We start from the raw sequence: 20274 nt of genomic DNA on the forward strand, positions 1-20274 counted from the left end.
ATGAGATGTTTCAAGAACCCATATGGTTGTGTTGATTAGGTGTACACATGCATTTGGATATACATATAATTTAGTTGCTTTCAGTGTCATTATAATTCTGGTATTTTCCCCTTTTTGTGTCAGTCATTGAAATATGCTACAAACCAGATTCCTTTAGACTCTCTCAAACACACACACACACACACACACACACACACACACAAACACACACACTTCACCCGCCTCCCTGTGTTACCACTGACGTCACCTCCACTGGCACTCGTGTCCTTATTTGGTGTGGGAGCGGCACAAGACACATCACAACTCAGCACTGCTTCCTGGTGAAACCGGAAACATGGAAGAAACACAGGACAAAACCTGATTCAACACACAGACACACACACATACACGATTACAGCGTATTACAATAATAAAGAACATTTTTTTTTTTACTGATATTGTACTTTAAAATTGAAAAATTTTCAGGCCACACCTAAATAAGATTATTTAATTTCCCAATTATAATACAACATATAAAATATATAGGCAAAAATTGTGTCGCATGCACATCCCATTTAAATCAAATAACACATTTAATGTTTTAATTATAGTATAAATAATTTTTTGTGTAAATATCTATTATATAAGAAGATGAATTATTGTTCTGATAGATTATATACACACACAGTGTCTCAAAAGTTTAAAACACCTAGTCGTTTATTGTTTTTGAGAGACATGTGCATGTTCATTTTGTCTCTATGCAACAAACTATTTAACGGTATGAAGATTTACTCTGTCCAAATATATAAATTAACTTATACATGTTCAACATTATTAAAGTTTTTACACTCTTGGCATCCGGACACTTTGTTTTTTCAAACATTCAGCTGAAATACTTTAAAAAAAAAACTTGTTCTTCACTATGTGGAGTTTTCTTTCTGACATTGTGATGCAGTTCATCCCAGAGCAGTTCAATAGGATTTAGGTTCAGTGACTGGGAAAACCATTCCATGATCGATGTCACTCCAGACGACTGTTTGCTCTCTAAATAACGCTTACAGAGCTTGGACGTTTGCTTGGCCCGTTGTCTTGATGTGTGGTGTAGTCGGTTCCAATGAGGCACAGTCCAGATCGAATTGCATGGTGTTAAAGTATGGAATGGTGGCCATGTTGGTTCCTTTTTTCCTTTTACTTGGAATAAGTCTCCAACTTTCCCTTCGCCAAAACAACCCCCCACCATTAAGCTTCCACCTCAAATTCTGATTGTGTGGGTGGACAGTCTGCTAACATCTTTATTGCCCTCAGTCTTACTTCAGTTCTTCTGTTAGAGCTGGAATTTGTCAAATTTGGATTGTCCAAAAAACTTTTCTATTCATTCACTGTCCAATTCTTGTATTTTTTGTCTTTTACGTTTGTTACATATAAACTGAAAAAACATGCATGTGTTTTAGGGTCTCCGGACCCCTGTGATAAATATTCAACCATTCAGTTTGCTTGCATATGTTTATTTTTATTCTTGTAACCAAAACTCAATTGAACTTCTTTTAAACATTAGGAATATGACAATTTTTGTCTCATGACATGTCTTTGGTTTGATTCTAGCAAATACTGAAAAAAATTCTCCTGTATGTCTTTGGACCACCTCAAAAAACAACCACAAACAAATAAACAAACAAACAAATTAAACATGTACTCCATTAACGATAACACTTTGCATTGGAAGAAAAGACGAGGGGAATGTTACAGAGTCTGGGCGTTCCTTAAAACATTCCCAGCGCAGCAGATACAACCTTCACTTTGAGAGAAAAAGAAATGATAACAGAATCAATGTTCCTTCATATAATACATTCGAAATGTACCTGAAACCATCAGTGACAATTCGCAAAACCAACTCGACCCCAGCTCACAGGATTCAATAAATCACATCTGTTTACATAAAGCACTTCCTGTAAATGATGACTGCTTCCTGTATATCAGAGTTCAGCAGTTTGTAACTCGTACACATACATCTGAACATTTAATACGAAACCAATAACAATATAAGCTTAAAAATACTGCAAAAAAAAAATACATGAGCAAAACTTTGCGTACCTCATGTGCAACATCTGTAAAGTTTAAACACCGTTATACAATCAGAACTGTCACAGAAATAAGCTAGCATATACAGTTATAAAGTGGCTTCTGAATGCATTTATGGACAACGTTAAAGAATCTCACAGAGGGAAAAGATGTACAGGGGTATAATCCTGAGGGCTATAAGGCTTTAACACCCTCCATTCTTTTGTAAAAAAATAATAATAATTAAGAAAAACAATAAAATACACAACACAAAGAACATCTTATAAAAATAGTGAAATATAATCGAAGTAAAAAAAAAAAAGAAAAAAAAGAATTGATGGATTAAAAAATAATAATAAAAAATAATGGATGACCAGCCATAAACATTAATACAAAAAAAGAAAATAATCCCCTTATTAATTTACTAATTAATCGATCAATGAATTAATTAATCAGCTGCAAATACAGAATACATTTCACCAGCATGAATACTATTCTAAATAACGCTTTATTTCCTGGCGGCAGTCATAAATGATTCTGTTTGAATTTTGACTCTAATTAGGACCTAAATGTATTAAAAAACATGCTTTTTAAAATAATTTATATATTTGGATTGAATCTGAAACCAATGGAAATCTGTGCACGGTCAGATGTGGCATGTTTGGGGTCAGTCTCATACTGTAGCTCTGGTGCAACCTTAATAAAGAACATTTTTAACGCTGCTAATAATTATTATCTATAACATAATATCTATAATAGATCGTATTAATGATTAATATCAGGCTCAAGCCACATCTGTTTTTTTTTTTACAAATTATTACAGGGCGATTTGTGGTTTATGACACAGTAAGACATCCTGTAATCTATAAAAGTCCTCACGTAGCCAAATGCATCAATGCTTCAGGAAAGCAGCCATCTTGGAGTCCCGGGAAGCCCCCTTTTCTTATTAGAGTTTGGTGATAATTCATGTGCTACAACAGGAAGATTCAGCTTTGTTCGATTTCACGTCACTGTTAACTGTACACAATGCTCCACAAGGGTTCTGGGACATTATGAAGATGTTCTTAAAGTGATTAATACCACAAGGGTTTGGATCCTTGATCTTCACATGTAACCACTAGGAGGTCCAAAAAACAACTTCACTGTACACAATAACCAATTTTCCACAATGATCCTGGAATATTTTAGAACCTTTGTGGAAATTTGTAAAAATCGAAAGGCTCCCATAATAGATGTCCCAAAAGAACTTTGGAATTGTTATATTTTGTTTACTGTGAAAATCAAAATCCTGATAGATTGTTATTAATACCAGAAGGTTTTTCTGTTCCTTAATCTCTGACATTCAAAAGTGTTCTGGATTTTTCCCCTGAAATTACAAGTATTCTGGATTTTTTCACCCCAGAACTTTGCTTAAAAGAATTTGTTTAATTATTCTGTAATTTCTTAAATCTTTACTGTAAACAGCTTTCCAGAATGGTTCTTTTATGGATCATATCTTTTATTAAAGTTCTAAAACCCCTGGTGAAAGCATTATATACTGATTACAGTGAAGATTAAAGCCCTGGTGGACTGGGATTTATACCACAAGGGTTCAAGCTTGGATCTTCCCATATTTCAACAATGTTCTACTCCAGAACAGCTTGGCTGTACACAGATAAATCTCAACAATGATTTATGAATGTTTTAGAACCTTGAAGATATGGAAGCTTTTTAGCTTTTTTCTGGGTTTCTGGAACTACTACTAAACTCTACACGAATAAACACTTGTTCCTATCATTCTCATTATTTCCAGAACTTTGCTTGAAAGAATGTGTTTATTACCATCATTTCATTGATCTCCAGTGTAACAGATTCCCAAAAGTGTTCTGAAAAATTCCAAGGAATTTGGGAACTCTTTTATGAAAGATCTAAAAAGATCTTCATAAAGATCTATGAAGTTTTTTTTATTTATTTACTTATTGTTCGGTTTTGTAGGCTGATCCTGGAATAGGGTCTGTAATGAAATTTGGATTCCAAGAGGTTTTTTTTAAATGCACAGGTGCAGGATTTTTAGTCCCTGAGTTTATTTCAAAGATTAATTTTGCTGGCCAAATACTAAACTTCGAATTGATGAATGTGTCCCACAAAATAAACCATTACAATATTATGGAATGAGGAAAAAAAATATTCTGAATTTTATATATCTTTATATTTATCTTTATATTTTTTTTTGGAAAATCTGAACGCATATTACTGGAAAGAATATTATCAACAAATGAATGCAAACAAAAATAATGTAAACTAATGCTTATTAAAGAAAAGTATATTTTATATATATATATATATATATATATATATATATATGTATATATATATATATATATATATATATATATATATATATATATATATATATATAAAATTGAAAACAAAAAGTAAAACTTAATATACACTGGAGTAAGTGCAGCCTGCTAACAATGAATAACACCATTATGAGCAATCAACAAGGCCTCAAGCATGAACTGTGAACTTTGTAAGTGCTTTGGCACTTGGCCTCACGCACACTCACGCACACTCACGCACACATGTAAAAGCTATCTTAAAGTGCTTAATACTGATACTTCAATGTGCCACAGGAGGCAAGAGTACCAAATTTAATGTGACTCTACCTGTGCCTGTTTCTTTTTCTTTGAAACTAGTACCGTTTCAGTTAATAAGACTGCACAAGTCTATGATTTTACACGATTTTAACTCTGAACAACAAAGCAGCAGCCAATCTCCTCTCTTTCTCCAATAATCCCCAACCTGAGGATAGACAAGTTTTTTTTGTTATTTAATTTTTTTTGTTATTTTGGTAATATTGGCTAACAAGTGGACCTTTCTGGCCCTTATGGCTTTCCACATTATCTAGCCTGATGGAATGGCATGAAAAGAGTTGATCTACATGATAAAAATCCCCACATTAGAAAGCAAAAGGAGTGTAGTTAATGTAAAGGTAATGTTAACTTGTACTCCAGAGGTATCAGTAGATTATTTTTCGATCACCAGCGCCCACTCACGCTGGCCATGTCGGCGTTGAAGTGACGCGCCAGACGACTGTTCGCTCCGCCCTCCAGGAAGGATGGGCAGATGTTCGAAGACTCAAAAAGCTCCCGTCGGCTTTTATTTAGCTCTGTACCAAAAGAAGAAAAGAAAAAATAAATAAATCACAAGGTCTTTAAACAGTATGCAATGACTCCACAAGGGTTCTGGAACCTTTCGAAGAAGTTCTGGCAACACTACTGAAAACATTATTTACTGCTTACTGTGCTTTTGATCTTAAGGTTCCATCACAAAGTTCTACAACGGGTTCTTGAACTACTCTTCACTGTACACAATAAATCTTCATTCCATGTATTCAGAATTTTCTTTTATAGAAGTTCCATAACTTTTGTTCAAAAGATCAAAGCTTATATGATTGTGTGTTTAACTCCACCAGGCATTTGACACTAGACAAGAGCTCCATATCAATCTCAAGAATTTTCAAGATGATGAAATGAATTCATCAAGGAGGCACATGGCTTTTTTTTTTATTTTTATATATTTTATAAAATTTATATGGGTTGTGTCTTTGTGGGGAAAAAATTGCTTGGAGATAATGGGTTTAGCTCAGTTAAAACGTTGATCTTCACTGTCACACACAGTAAAGAGCTTTCATGTTTCCACAGGTTCCATCATTTCCTCTAGAACGTTCTCAAAAGACTCCAGAACCCTCGATTGGTGAATTGTAAACAATGTTATCACAAGAGTTTAAAAGTTTCTTGAGATGTATCTGGAACCCTTGTGGAACCCAATGTGAAGATCAAAGTTTTTATGAAACGACACTCACACACACACACACACACTATTAGGCTTTTGATCTTGGCTATAAACTGTAAACCTCTATTCTATACAGAGATTCTGGTACTTTTTTACCATTAAACAATTCCCTTAATTTTCCTCCAAAGGTTCCAGAATCGTAATGCAATCTCTGGTTCGGCTCAGCTACAAAGTCAGACATCAGAAGACTACAGAGGATGCGTTTATGGGTTTTAGAGAGAGGTTTATCAAAGGATTACCAGTGCTCCCCTGCCCACTTCTCAAAAACTGTATACATCCAGAGCAAAGAAAAGAGCTCAGAAAAATCACTCTGGATCCCTCACATCCAAACTATATACTCTAAACCTTTGCCACCTGACTGGTGCTATAGGGCACCAATCACCAGGAAAGCAAGGCACATAAAAAGTTTCTTTTTTCTCCATTTAAATGCTCTCCCCATTGTGAAATAAAAATAAAAATATGTGCAATACCACTTTTTATTTATTATTTTTGTATTTGTTTGTATTTATTTATTGATATTTACCAGCGTGCAATACATCGTTTTTATCCAATTTTTTTGGATCATAATTGTTCACATTTATTTATTTTTTATTTCTCTTTTATAAAAATGTGCAACTGGAAGCTTCTGGTAGCTCAGTGGTTAAGATAATGGACTTCTGATTAGAAGGTTGTAAGTTCAAATCCCAGCACCACTAAGCTGCCACTGCTAAGCAAAGCCCTTAACCCTCAACCGCCCAGTTGTATGAATGGGATGATTGTAAGTTGCTCTGAATAAAGGAAGTCTTCCACATGTTATAAATGTTAACGTTAGATATTCAGCGAAGCTTTTCAGAAAATAATTATGTTTATAACAGTTCCATTTAGAGCGTTAAATACAACAAAAAAAAAAAATTTAATAGAACTATCACACAGGAACTTTACATATAAATAGGATTCCTTATGGAGTTCTCACCTGAGATAGCCAGCAGCATTTTCCTACGTGCTCCAAACGTTGCAATTCCCAGTTCCTTCAAATCTGGATCTGTTAGTGTGACAAACGTCTGCAGATCAATCTAACAAACACACACACACACACACACACATACACAAACATTTAACAGTCATTAAAACACAATCAAAATGTTTTTAAGTTCTGCAACAGACTCTCTGGGTGGGATGGACATACACACTCTCTCCCGAGAGAGAAACTAGCCAATCCTAAATCTCTGTGAGCTCATTTATGTCAAAGAGTACAGGGAAATTCTAAAAAAGCATGAGCAGGAGCCTAATAAGATGCAAAGATTGGTAGGGGAAGCTGGCAGGTGGTTTAGAAGTGGCTGAGACCAAATTGGAAAAATGGACGGGAAAACAAAACATAAATCCGTAATCTGTTTTAACGCTCACCTCCTGCTGCTGGAACACATCGGTGTATTTGCCCAGTCCCAGGGTGCTGAAGAGCTCAGGCAGGTCTGTACCTTTGAGAGAAGAGCTCAGAGACGATGCTGTATTGCCACCCATAAACGAGATACACTCCATGTAGTTACTACCGCTTAGGTACTGATCCATGGCTAAGTAAAAAAAAAAAAACAACAACATATAAACACACATACATTAATGAACGCTGAAATCTATATAGTTTTTGCTGATGATTTTATATATACCATTTTAAGAAATGTAAACAAACAATTTTATCATTACGAATCAACTCATTAATAAATGAGTATAAATATGTTTGTATGTAGTTCAACACACACTGCTGGCTCTCACCGCTCCGGCTCTTGCTCCTCTCTGGAGCGCTGATGGCAGAGGAGAACGCGTGGGTTGCTGCTCCATTGCCGTTAATAACGCGATTCCCGTTTCTTGTGTGCCAACTCTCAGGATCGTTGTTAACTGGAGTCTCCCTGGTGCCTTTGCAAGACAGAGAAGTGCCCTGACACTGACATACACACACACACACACACACATACATACATAAGTGTAAGAACAGACGTCAGTACAGTAGTCGGTGGGTTGCAGTTATTATTTTGAGAATTATTTTTTTTATCAGCCCTAATGAGAGTATATGAGTAAAGTAATTAAATATTTCTTCATTCCAGACCTGACTGTTTCATCCTGACACCCTACCTATGGACAGGGGCAGAGCTAGGGAGCAGAGTCATAGTTAATAAAATAATGAAATAATTTTTGTCTTTTAAAAAAACACTTAATTGCTTTTTTAAAGGACAAAAATAATTTCTCAAATATTGATCTAGTGGAACCTCGATCATGTCTATTCGGTAATGTTTGGACCGCGAAACTCTCACCACACTCACCGATAATCACTGATTTTCGAATTTGAGTTTCCAATGGAAACCACTCACTAAAACTGAGAATAGTTCCACATGAACAGTCTAAAGAGTTGCATTGTGCATTTTTGAAAAATTGTGATTCATTGGTTTAAAAAAATGTGCTTAAGATAAAAGTTGGCATTTTTATCCCAATGCATCGTTTTAAAAATTTTTGCATCAGTAAAAAACAATTTATTTATATGGTGAGAGAAATGTAAGGTTATAAATGATGTACTACAACTTATAACTAAATAACATCTGCAACTAAATAACATCTGGAGATAATTCTGCGAGAACAGTAATTGAGAATTGTGGGAAAGAATAGTCAGCGTGGTGTTATGATGGTGTAGAGAGAGATGTCAGTGTCCTTATTGCAGTGGTGATATTTCCATTGACAAAACATTGGCAAGAACCCACAAATGAAATCGGATCGCACTGCATTCGAGATGTGAATCGGATCGGCCTCAGATATGGAGATACACGTTCCTATTTGCTACGATTGATTAGGACTACAATCACCATTAATAACCAATAATGAACAGTTGAAACCCTAACAATGATGGAACTATAATGAATGAACCTTCGTGTTGAGGATGAGGACAAGTTCCCTTTTGAGTCTGGTTTCTCTCAAGGTTTCTTCCTCATACCATCTCAGGAAGTTTTTCCATGCCAAAATTGCCACTGGTTTAATTATTATGGATAGACCTATAGTCTAATTTATCAATTTTAAATGTATATTCGTATATAAGGGCCTTGCTCAGGGGCCCAGCAGTAGCAGCTTGGTAGTGTTGGGATTTAAACCCAGGACCTTCCGGTCAGAAGTCAACTTGGAACTGAACTGAAAGTAACCGGTATTTTAGAGAATAAAGCTTACGCTTCCTCTGTGGTGACAAATATGATTTTTTTTTACGTATGCGAAATTCATTCTGTATAGATCTTGTGCGTTAATGTGTGTGTGTGTGTGTGTGTGTGTGTGTGTATGTATAAATACCGTGGTATTGACTGAGGGTTTGTAGGCTGTATGGCTGGGTCTGCGGAGCAGCTTAATGCTCTCTGCAGGCATGGACTTGGAAAAGCCGAGCCCACTCCATGTGTTCGTCGGGGTCCGAACCTCAGTCACCACTGGCTTTTTTAGCATGGCTGAAACAAGCACACACACACACACACACACACACACACACACACACACACACACACACACACACACACACACACACACACACACACACACACACACACACACACAGAAAGAGAAATTAAAGCAAGTGCATTATTGTAGTTGATGCAATCAAATAAAAAAGACAACACTAATTGTGTGTGTGTGTGTGTGTGTGTGTGTGCGCTGACATATTAAATGACTGGTTGATTTGTGACTGACCTTTAGTAGCGAGTCGCTTCTTCTTTTCATAGTCATATGCCTAAAAGAGAGTATACACACACACACACACACACACACACACACACACACACAAACACAAACACGTCAACACAATTGTAGCTGTGTATTAGGTGTGTTTATTAAGGGAGACATTTATATGTGGGCAGTGTGTGTGTGTGTGTGTGTGTGTGTGTGTGTGTGTGTGTGTGTGTGTGTGTGTATCTGTAGGACTAATATGGGTTTACAAGCATACAGAATGTCCATGAGATAAGTGTGTGCATGTATACATGTATATGAGGGGCAAGTCTGTTCCTCTCAGCTGCTCTCTCGCTGCCTGGTGCTCTCTTATCAGCTACTGCATCAGTCTCAGCATCAGACAACAGACAGTCTGACCTAAACACACACACACACACACACACACACACACACACACACACACACACACACACACACACACAAACACACACACAAAATTAACAGTAAGGTCTTTAGGACCCAAGAGCCAACCAGCTTTCATTTCACCTTGATGCACTGCATTCTGCTGTATGTAATAGTAACGAGTCTACACATGGCATCAACAGACACACACACTATAAATAAATGTTGCATGAGGGACTTATTTATGTTCTTGTCTTCTTTCAGATTTGGTCCTACTGGACACACACGAGATCCAGACGAAGACCCAATTGAGATAGTGGTCTAATGCTGTTTTTATGGTTGTGGCATTTATGGTTGTGCTGCTGCTCCTTTTAAAAAAAAAAAAAAGAGTAATAAAATAAAGATGTTGGAGCATGGTGGAGTAGCAGGAAGCTCCACCTTCTCAAAGCTCCACCTGGTCTTGGGTTCCTGTCTGTGTGGAGTTTTGTATGTCAACCAAATCTATTCTTCATTTATTCTGGCTTCTGGCTCCAGGTGTTCTTGTGTGTGTGTGTGTTGAAACATGTCATGGAGATGTATTCTAACTCACATAACGTGCTCTGGATTGGTTTCTGATCTGAACACTTCCTTTACCAGGCTCAAGTACACCAAAAAATGCATGAAAGAATATTTGTTGGAGATGAGTGCCAATTTTTTGTTTGGGTTTTCGTGTTTCTCCTACCGGAGATTCTTAGTGCCTTGGAGGAGTTCGACGGTTTGCCGCTTTCCTGACGACACTCTACAGGAAGACAGCATCTGTTTCAGTTCGATCCCATTGGCTGAGTGGGAGGGGCTTCTGGGCATGCCTACTTCAACAAACGTGTCCGAGCCTGGGAGAAAGAACAAAATTTCCTTTATTCTGTCTCTTCTCTCTCTCTCTTTCTCCATCACCTTTCCTTCTCCACCGTGCTCTAGTTATCTGTTGGATGTTTTCAATTTCAGCATTAAAATTAGGCATTAAATACACTGCCACTTGGATCATGCTATTTATTTTGTGTGTGTGTGTGTGTGTGTGTGTGTGTGTGTGTGTGTGTGTGTGTGTGTGTGTGTGTGTGTTGTTTATGTTTATGACTTATACCCTCATCAGAGCTAGATTTGCTGGAAAGAGTTTCTGATTGGCTGTGTCCATTAACTTCCTGTGCTGAGTCACAGTGGGCGGGGCCAAGCATGGATTCGGTCAGTGACACAGATGAAATCCCTCTATACATAGAAGGCATCTACGACACACACACACACACACACACACACACACACACGTACGTTTATTTCAGGCTTAATGTAATTACTGAAACTAGTAAAGTTGGATTTCAGGCTGATACTTACATGTGCTTTAAGTTGCTCTGTGCTCACTGGTTTGTGGATTGGTGCCAGACCTGGTGGGGGCGAAGGTGTGTGTGTGTGAGAGAGAGAGGGAGTGTGTGTGTAATTCTGGCTGTAACTGTGGACCCCGGACAGCAACAGGCCGCTGAGAGAACCCTGAGAGGCAGACTGTAACATCAGGACAGAGGAGAACCCTGTGTGTATGTGTGTGTGTGTGTGTGAGTGTGTGAGAGAGAGAGAGAGAGAGAGAGAGAGAGAGAGAGAGAGAGAGAAAGAGAGAGAGAGTGTGGGGGGGGAGAAAGAGAGCATGAGTGGGGAAAAAGAGAGATTAAGAGTGGGGGAGGGCAAAAAAACACAATATTGTACTAATATAGACATTTCCTCCTGATGCATTAAACATAGTTTGTTCCATTTTTCTGTAAATTTAAATTCTGATACACCTGTGTAGCGCACTGTACACATGAATACATCTGAGTTAGACTTTTTTATGCCTATGAAGGAAGAGAAATTGATTTGGTCTCGGTCATACTTTAAAAAACATTTTCAAGAAAAGCTAGACATCGTGAGGAGGTCGGCCAACCCTGAAGCTAGCTCGCGTGTCTCAGCCCGGGAAAGGGTTTGTTCACCACTTCCAGACCAGTGAATACGAGCGGTACCACTGGATGACAGCCTCTGAGGAGCGGCGCAAATTTTGAGTCTGCATCTCTGGTGAGTAGGTTGTATATTATTTTAAATTTGTATGTTTTTTTTCATATTATTTAATAAAATATTGATTCTGAACTGCTCCAGATGATGTAGGTGCACAGTTGCGGTTGTAGTGTAGAGGATTGGAGTCTTAACTGGGTTTCTTGCTTTAGTAAAATGGTATTCACCCTCCATATATGAAATGTCTTTCACTCTGTAATGCCAAGCGTTGTTATATTGTGTTTTTGTATTGTATTGATGGTTTCTAAAATTGCGACGTGATAGTGGTGGTATTAAGAGGTGGATTAAGTCGGGTAAGTCCCCACTGAAGGTCCAGGTACCAAATGCATGGCCCACAACTGATATACACACACACACACACACACACACACACACACACACACGCACACGGTCCCAGAGTTACGATGGTTCGACTTAAGATTTTTCAATCTTACAATGACGAGAACGATATAAGAAATATTAAAAATATAAAACATACGAGCGTGTATATATATATATATATATATAGGCTGCTAAATTATTATATAAACACCCAATGCAACTTTAATTGGATAAAAATTGTCATAATGAAAACATTTAATAATGAGCAATATTTAGTGTAACTCTGATAAGCACCACCCCTTTGCTGATTAATTCTTTTTTCTCTCACATGCAGTCACAGAACTCAAAAAGGACAGAGTTCTCTAATCTATTCTATTCTAACACTTGTTTCTCGTACCTGCAGTGTTTGCTGATGTAGTGTGAGTGTTGGTCCAGAGGGAAGACCCCTGTAACTGAGCAAGGGTGTGGTTACAGCTGCTGTTCTGTAGTGTCCCGACTACATCATTAGGTCCATTTGGGACAGGAACGTGCCCGTTTAGAACCGGGTTAGAATCAGACGAGCTGCTACGAGCGGGAACATCTGGGGAAGTTAAGAGACCTGAAAAGGAATCAAGCACAACCAAGTCATAACTTTACCTGTGAGATCTCATGCCCACATTTGTTAAGTGAAGGGTTTTTAGAGAGAGTATGCCAGAAATATTATACAAGTTTTGCTAAAATCAGTAATTGTACCTTTAATGGGGTTTTTTTTTGTGGTAGTAGATTTGGAGGATCCAATAGAGGGTGCTAGAGTCTTTGAGTCAAATGTATTTAGTAAATGTTCCCTAAAATCACAAGCTGCTACTTTATATTTGTTTTGTTAAAGTGAATTAGAAATATGAACAGGAAATGGCTGTATTTCGTAGAAAACCGAATTTGAGGCATCATTCTCAAAAATCACTAATTGTTCCTTTAAATGTTTTTTTTTTGGGAGTGGCTTTGTAAAAGTAAAAAATAAATAAATAAATAAATAAATAAATAAATAAATAAATAAAGTATCTTTCAAATACTTGTCACATGTACTTTACAGCACAGTGAAATCCTTTTTTTTTTTTTTATCGAAGCGTTGTTACGAGCCGGGGTTCACTGGGGAGCACTGGGGGGTTAAGGACTTTGCTCAGGGGCCCTAAGAGTGACCGCTAACCCAAACCCTAACCCAGGGCTTGAACCCTCGACCTTCCGATCAGCAACCCAAAGCCTAAACCTAAGAGCTTCAAATGGAAGTGCTGTAGGTGTTTTGAACGTGTGGCTTATACTGATGGTTTAATTACCAAATAAACCATTTAATGTGTTTCAAAAAAAGAATCTCTCTCTACCTATATTTCAGCAGGTCACTTCGCACCCCATAAAGCTAATAGTATTTTGCTCTTGAACACCATGTTTCCTAAAAATGGGCCACTTTACCTAGAGTGCTTAGTCCCAGTCCAGCTGAGACCAAGGCGTCCAGTCCATCAGGGTTGAGGAGTATTGAGGAGGAGGAAGATGAAGAAGGAGATAAGATGTGCGCATTAACAGGGACGCTGTTGGTACGGAGAGGAAACGAAGAAGAAACTGGGAAACTGGTAGAAGATCCACATGCGCTCTCCAGAGCCAGGAGCAGCCTGCGAGCCTCATACATGTTCACCGCATTTCTCTCCACGCTCTTCACAATCACAGACTGAGTGAAAGAAAGACAGAATGTGAGTTGTCAGAGAAGCCTTATAGATAGTGTGTGTGTGTGTGTGTGTGTGTGTGTATATCCAAGCAGGTCATGTGGCACCTTGCTGGGTTGTTTGGGTTTTGGTTTAATGCTGATAAAGACGTCTAGCTGCTCCATAAGAGTAGTGACGCACTGGGGCTCGATCTCAGCCTCCTCCTTAATGTCGAACATTAAAACCAGAGGCAAGCAGCCCTGTCTCACACACAAACACGCACGTTAGCACTAGGTCATGACATGGATCCACACATCACATCAAACGTTTCTGTGGTAGTTATATGATAGATCTGTGTGTGTGTTTGTGTGTGTCACAACTACAAAACTGCAATTTTATGATCTGTAAATCTGAAAACTAAATTTAATGATTAGCATTCTAAGTTCAGAGTTATAGCAATATTAGATATTTTCTTTTAGCCCCACCTCCTAGCATTCGACCGTCAATCACTTTGGCCCTCCCCTAAAAATGATTACTGTATACTTACAATACATTTATGCCCAACCTATAAAACTGCAATATTCTGTGATTCATAAATGTGAATATGTATATACAAGTGCTTAGAATACAATCAATCATCAGGTATGAATTCTCAAATCTGATTGGTCAGAAAGTGTTGAGTAATGTTCTATAATAGCCACTATAACATCAGTTCTCGATGTGCTTGTTTGAATACGTTATTGTTTCTATAGTAACAGCAAAACAGTCAAAGGCAAAGAATGTAAAAGACACAATGGTTCCAGAAAACTAAATTACTTCACAACGCATTTTAGTTACTAAGTAATAACTAAGTAAACTGGGATAAAAGGAATAAAACGTGCTGTTTTTGGAAAATATTCCACTAATCCATGACAGCGGATGCGGACCTTGCTATAACCAAATATCACCCTGTGTTTTATTATAATACTTCATCAGGATTAGATACAGTTTATGGACAAAAGTATTGAGACACCTGACTTTTCCAGCCATATGAGGTTCTTTCCAAGACTGGTTATCATACCAGCAAATGGGGACAAAATGTGGAAGGGGATGTTCAAAAGTATATATAGTCTTCTACTTGCGATAGAGATACGCTACGACGACCCAGTCGTAAGTCGAAGATGGTGCGATGACAGTGACAGCCTGATTTATAATTTTAATTTTCTGCTCTAAACCTATTGTTTTTTTTCTCTTCTTTTTTTCACTACCAGCAGGAGACATACTTGGCGCTTGGAAGACATGCTTTTATCACTAAAATCGCTGTTTGAAAACTTTTGAAATAGGAAAAAATACACACTGAGACAAGTTTAGTCCGCCTAACGCTAGCGAGAGTGGGGCATCTCACAGGGTGAGATACGCTCGTATGTTTTATATTTTTACAATTTCTTATATCGCTCTCGTCATCGTAAAAATGAAAAATCGTAAGTCAAACCATCGTAACTCTGGGAGCGTGTGGATGGATGGATGGATGGATGGATGGATGGATGGATGGATGGATGGATGGATGGATGGATGGATGGATGGATGGATGGATGGATGGATGGATGGATGGATAATTTCTCATTCAACACAATGAAAAATATGAGCGGTTGCAGATCAACAGTAGAAACACACAACAGTGCCACACAGCGGTACAAGAAGAGAAACACAGGTGTGAGAGGATAAAAAAGAAAACAGGGCTGGAATGATGAACATCTGCATGTCTAATTTGTGTTATTAAACCCTTCAGCTTTTAATCCACATGCGATCTCAACATGGTGAATCCTGACGTGATTCCATAGAAATCTGCAAGTAAAACCGGTTCTGTTTGCAATAATCCAGTCGAATAGTATCCAGAGTTTCTCTGCTCTAGACTGTATGGATTCTTGGCAGGAGTAAAAGCAGGCCATCTGCTTCTTCTTCTTCCAAAAAAAAAATCAAAACAGTATTCATCGAGGGACTTTCCCAAGGCCATATTAAAGAATCACCAAACAAAAACGTCGATAAAAGAAAATAAGAGCTTCAAGGGGATGAGATAGGGAGCAAAGGAAAGAGGCAGGATATTAAAGAAGTGTGTGACATCAAAAAAAGGAGAAGAAAATGGAAGGATAAAAGGCAGTTACACGTTACATGCACCTGATAAGAATTTTAATTAGAATGAATTAAAAATGAGGCAAAGAAATTGGAAAATAAATAGGATTCTAATCTATCTGTTTAAAGAGCTAGAAATAAAAAGCAATTATCAACAAAGTCATTCAAAGAGCAAAATAAAATCATTTTAATTGACTTGAGACTTATTTTTTAATTACAGCAGAAGAAAAAATCAGTTAATGTAGAAATTCAGTTATCAGCATGTATTAGGCAAAGACACCAGCTCTCAAGACTCTTTTCTGTTCTGGCCCTGAGGTGGTACGATGACAGGTAAAGACGGACTGTAAATTAATTTGTTTTTTCCTAAACATTTTTTTCTATAAATATTCAGAGAAATCTCTTCCCTGTTCTGGTACTGTACTAAATATTATACACATGATATTGAAAAATGTTTATGGACACCTGACCATAAGATTTGTATTTGTTCCCCATTTGCTGTTATAGTAACCTCCACTCTTCTGGGAAGATTTTCCACTAGATGTTGGAGTGTGCTTTTGGAGATTTTGGAGATTCATTCGGCTACAAGGCTGTTAGTAAAGTCAGGTACTGATGTAGGTGAGGTGAGGAGACCTGGGGTTTAGTCAGTGTTCACATTCAACCCAAAGGTGTTAAATAGGGTCAAGATTTCCACTCCATCCCATGTAACTCATCAGCTGGTTTTGTGCACAGGGGTATTGTCATGCTGGAACAGGTTTGGGTCTCCAAGTTCAAGTCGAAGAATACTTTTATACTATGCATCCAAAGACGTCCTAAACAGTTGTATTCCTCTAACCTTGTGGTAACAATTTGGGAATTAAAAACATATCCCTGGGAAATCAATTGTTTCAATACTTTTGTCTGTCAATCTGACAAATGAGACATTGTTACGTGAGAACTAAAAACAGCAGAAAGGAAGAAAAGTCATAGTAATGCACAATCCAAAGATTTAGATCTCGGGCTGAATTGGACTTTCCTTCGGAAGATAATCAAACTATTAAGTACGTCTGATTTGGATCATGGGTTGTAAATTTATTAGTGCGCTTGAGTGGGCCTGGTCCGTGGGCTTGAAGTGCTGCATTGTTGATGCAACCTACCTACCACAGACAGATCTGCCGATTCCATTTTAATACACTGTCCCATTAATGAAAGAGGGACATTTTTGGTGCAAATACTCCTTAAAAAACTAGCAGAGCCTCTTTTTAGTTTTTTGTCTTAAATTAAGGAAGATTTCCACAACCTTCTGATATAATTTTCTTATCTTATACGCCATCACGTGTTCAAATTCACAAGATTATGACAGTCAGTTTTTTCCTTCCAGTTCAATACATTTTTATTTGTAGAGCGCTTTTAAAAATGGACATTGTCTCAAAGCAGCTTTACACAGATAAAGCGGTTAAAAAAAGGAGGTCGATGGACCTCCTTGTTTGAGGTCCATCGATTAATCGCTTTTGCAGATTATTCGGCACACGTAGCTGATTGCTGGACCACTGTCATCACGACAGCGGCCTCTAGAGGTGAATCACTGATGCCACGTCTTGTTTTTACATGTGAGACTGCGCGCTGCTCGGAGAGCGCTATATTATATTTATTTAATTATATTTATTAATATTTTTATTTAACATAATTCAGTCAAATTTTTTTTTTGTAATAATAAAGTTCAGTAGTTTTTGACATGAGTTATGTTTGCTTGTTTTTAATACAGTATCCATTTTTTTTTATTAAAAACTCGGTTTTAACACACACACACACACACACACACACACACACACACACACACACACACACACACACACACACACAGTTAAGTTGTGGACACCTGGCCATAAAACTGGTATGTGCTTATGAACATCCGTTTCCACAAGAACTACAATGGGTCATTCTTGTTAATAAAGATTCTGTCTAGCATTTATAATAAAAAGCATTTACCAGAGTTTATTGAATGAATATCACTAAGAAACGTGCGTGTATGTGCACGTACCATGAGCTGCTGCCTGGCGTCACACACGGCGTCGATGCTGCCTTGAATGTAGATGCTGGATCGGCGTGTGTGAGCGTGAGTGGGTAACAATGTGCTGGGGTCGGGGAAGTGGATGTGGGCGCCGGTGCGTTGGCTAATGTGCTTGAGGTTGGCGGCATTTCGGCCCAGCAGGCTCAGGTGGTGCTGAGGAGCGATGTCCAGCTGAGTGCTGACCGTGACCGAGCCGGACATGGAGCCGGCCAGGTGATCCAACAGCAAAGCTGCACCACGCTACACAAACACACACAGGAAAGTTAGAAAGCAGGTACCCAGATAAATACACCATACACACGTTTACACACGTTACATTAAAATTTGCATGTCAAATCGACCGTTTTGATTTATTAATAATAGAAAAAGCAAAGCCAAATATAATGTATGACAGGGTTTTAATGAAACGGAAAAAAAAAATCTATGATTAAATTCAAGTCATAGAAAAACAAGGAAGAGGAAAAAATATATATATTTTGAGAAAAATTAACTTTACAAAAATAAAGTCGTAGCAGTACTTAATATAGTACAGTAATAAAGTCGAAATTATGAAAATACGGTTGAAATTACGAGAATAATAGAGAACATTACGAGAAGTCATAGCAATACGAATTTAATCTTCAAATATTTTGAGATAAAAAAATAATAATAATTACGAAAATAAAGTAAATATTTGAGCTTACACCAACAGCTTTAAACTTCAGGACCACAACATGGTTACCAGAGGATGCACCAGAAATGTCAGATGTTTACGAGGACAGAAAGTCAGAATCACGAGAAAAAGTGTCAGAATTATGAGAAATGAAATCAGAATTGGGGGAAAAAAAAGTTGGAATTAGGCAAAAAATATATAGTCATATATTTTTTTACAAAAAAAAAAAAAAAAAAAAAAAACTTCCAAAGGATTCAGGCCAAAAAAAGAGAAAGTTTTGAATCATTTTAAAGTAATTATATACATACACATACATATATATTAAATGTATTTATTTATTTAAAAAGTATATACATTTATGGTTTTTTTATGTACATATTTGTATGTACATGTACGGACGTAAATTTGATGTAATATGGGGATTAAAAATGCACTAAATGGGTTTAGTTTTCACAGATATTCTGGTATGCAATTTCAGCAATAAAAGGTTAATTTGTCTAAAAAGGAAACAAGCTGCTTGTTCATTTTAAGAGACTCGTCTTATTTTCTCTTGTATATTTAGAATTGTTATTTAATAAAAAAAAAGTACTTCTTATCTGATTACTCGATTAATCGTTGGAATTATAGTTGTTTGAATTACTAAAATAATCAAAAGCTCCAGCCCTAATACAGAAGTTTATACACAAGTCTGTATTTTATACAAGTCTAAGCTAAAGATCTGACTGTGCTGAGTTTAAGTATGTGTGAATTAGTGTGTGTGTGTGTGTGTGTGTATGTGTATGTAAGTGTATGAGTGATTTTTTGTGACTAAGTGTATGAGTGTGAATGAGTATGTTTGAGTCAGATTGTGTGAAAGTGAGTGAGTGTGTGTGTGTGTGTGTGTGTGTGTGTGTGTGGGTGTGAGATCAAGGAACTGCTTGATGTAGTTGAATTGCTGGAAGCTGCACATTAAACCACATAATCCCTTTCACATAAACTTACCACACAGTGACCTACTTTCTCTCTCCTTCTCTTAAAGGAGAAAAAAACTGCAAAAGAGCATACTCCCATTTCCTTCTCTCATCTCCGCCCTGACGCCTGGGTCACAAAACTTTGCTTAATATCATTCTTAAAGATTATTAGAAGACCATGTGACCTCTGTTGTTCATTTCTATTTCATTCACATGTATGGGATTGTGCACTAAAATAAAACTGAGGTAAACACCACAGAATATATTTTGGATTTCCGATTCTTTAAATTAGCCTCCTTTTGATTGGATGGCCGATTCACACACTCTTGGCTTACTCTCAGTCAGGCTCATGAGGTAGTCACCTAGAAGGGTTTTCCAATAACCTTAAAGAGTTTCCAGGTGTTGAGTGCTTGTTGGCTGCTTTATCTTCACGCTCCGGTCCAACTCGTCCCAAAACATCTCAATTAGATTTAGATTGGGCGATTGTGGAGGCCAGGTCATCTGATGGAGCACTCCATCACTCTC

The 20274-nt window shown here is 37.4% G+C and overlaps 1 protein-coding gene across 1 annotated transcript in view; it reads right to left on the reverse strand.

Annotated features, from left to right (window-relative positions):
* Positions 1–4615: 4615 nt before the first annotated feature.
* bicc1a (BicC family RNA binding protein 1a) overlaps positions 4616–20274 on the reverse strand; it is a 54165-nt gene continuing 38506 nt past the window's right edge. The window contains exons 8-21 of the mRNA XM_083544580.1: positions 18118–18387; positions 14120–14251; positions 13765–14017; positions 12719–12919; positions 11299–11489; positions 11054–11192; positions 10658–10805; positions 9846–9951; positions 9559–9598; positions 9172–9320; positions 7621–7789; positions 7258–7421; positions 6827–6926; positions 4616–5188 (exon numbers count right to left, since the gene is read on the reverse strand). Coding sequence (XP_083400706.1) covers positions 5058–5188; positions 6827–6926; positions 7258–7421; positions 7621–7789; positions 9172–9320; positions 9559–9598; positions 9846–9951; positions 10658–10805; positions 11054–11192; positions 11299–11489; positions 12719–12919; positions 13765–14017; positions 14120–14251; positions 18118–18387 — 2193 coding nt within the window. The 3' untranslated portion in view covers positions 4616–5057. The remainder of the gene's footprint in view (positions 5189–6826; positions 6927–7257; positions 7422–7620; positions 7790–9171; positions 9321–9558; positions 9599–9845; positions 9952–10657; positions 10806–11053; positions 11193–11298; positions 11490–12718; positions 12920–13764; positions 14018–14119; positions 14252–18117; positions 18388–20274) is intronic.

Source organism: Silurus aristotelis, assembly GCF_946808225.1.
Source record: "Silurus aristotelis genome assembly, chromosome: 6".
In the NCBI taxonomy this organism is placed as follows: Eukaryota; Metazoa; Chordata; class Actinopteri; order Siluriformes; family Siluridae; genus Silurus; species Silurus aristotelis.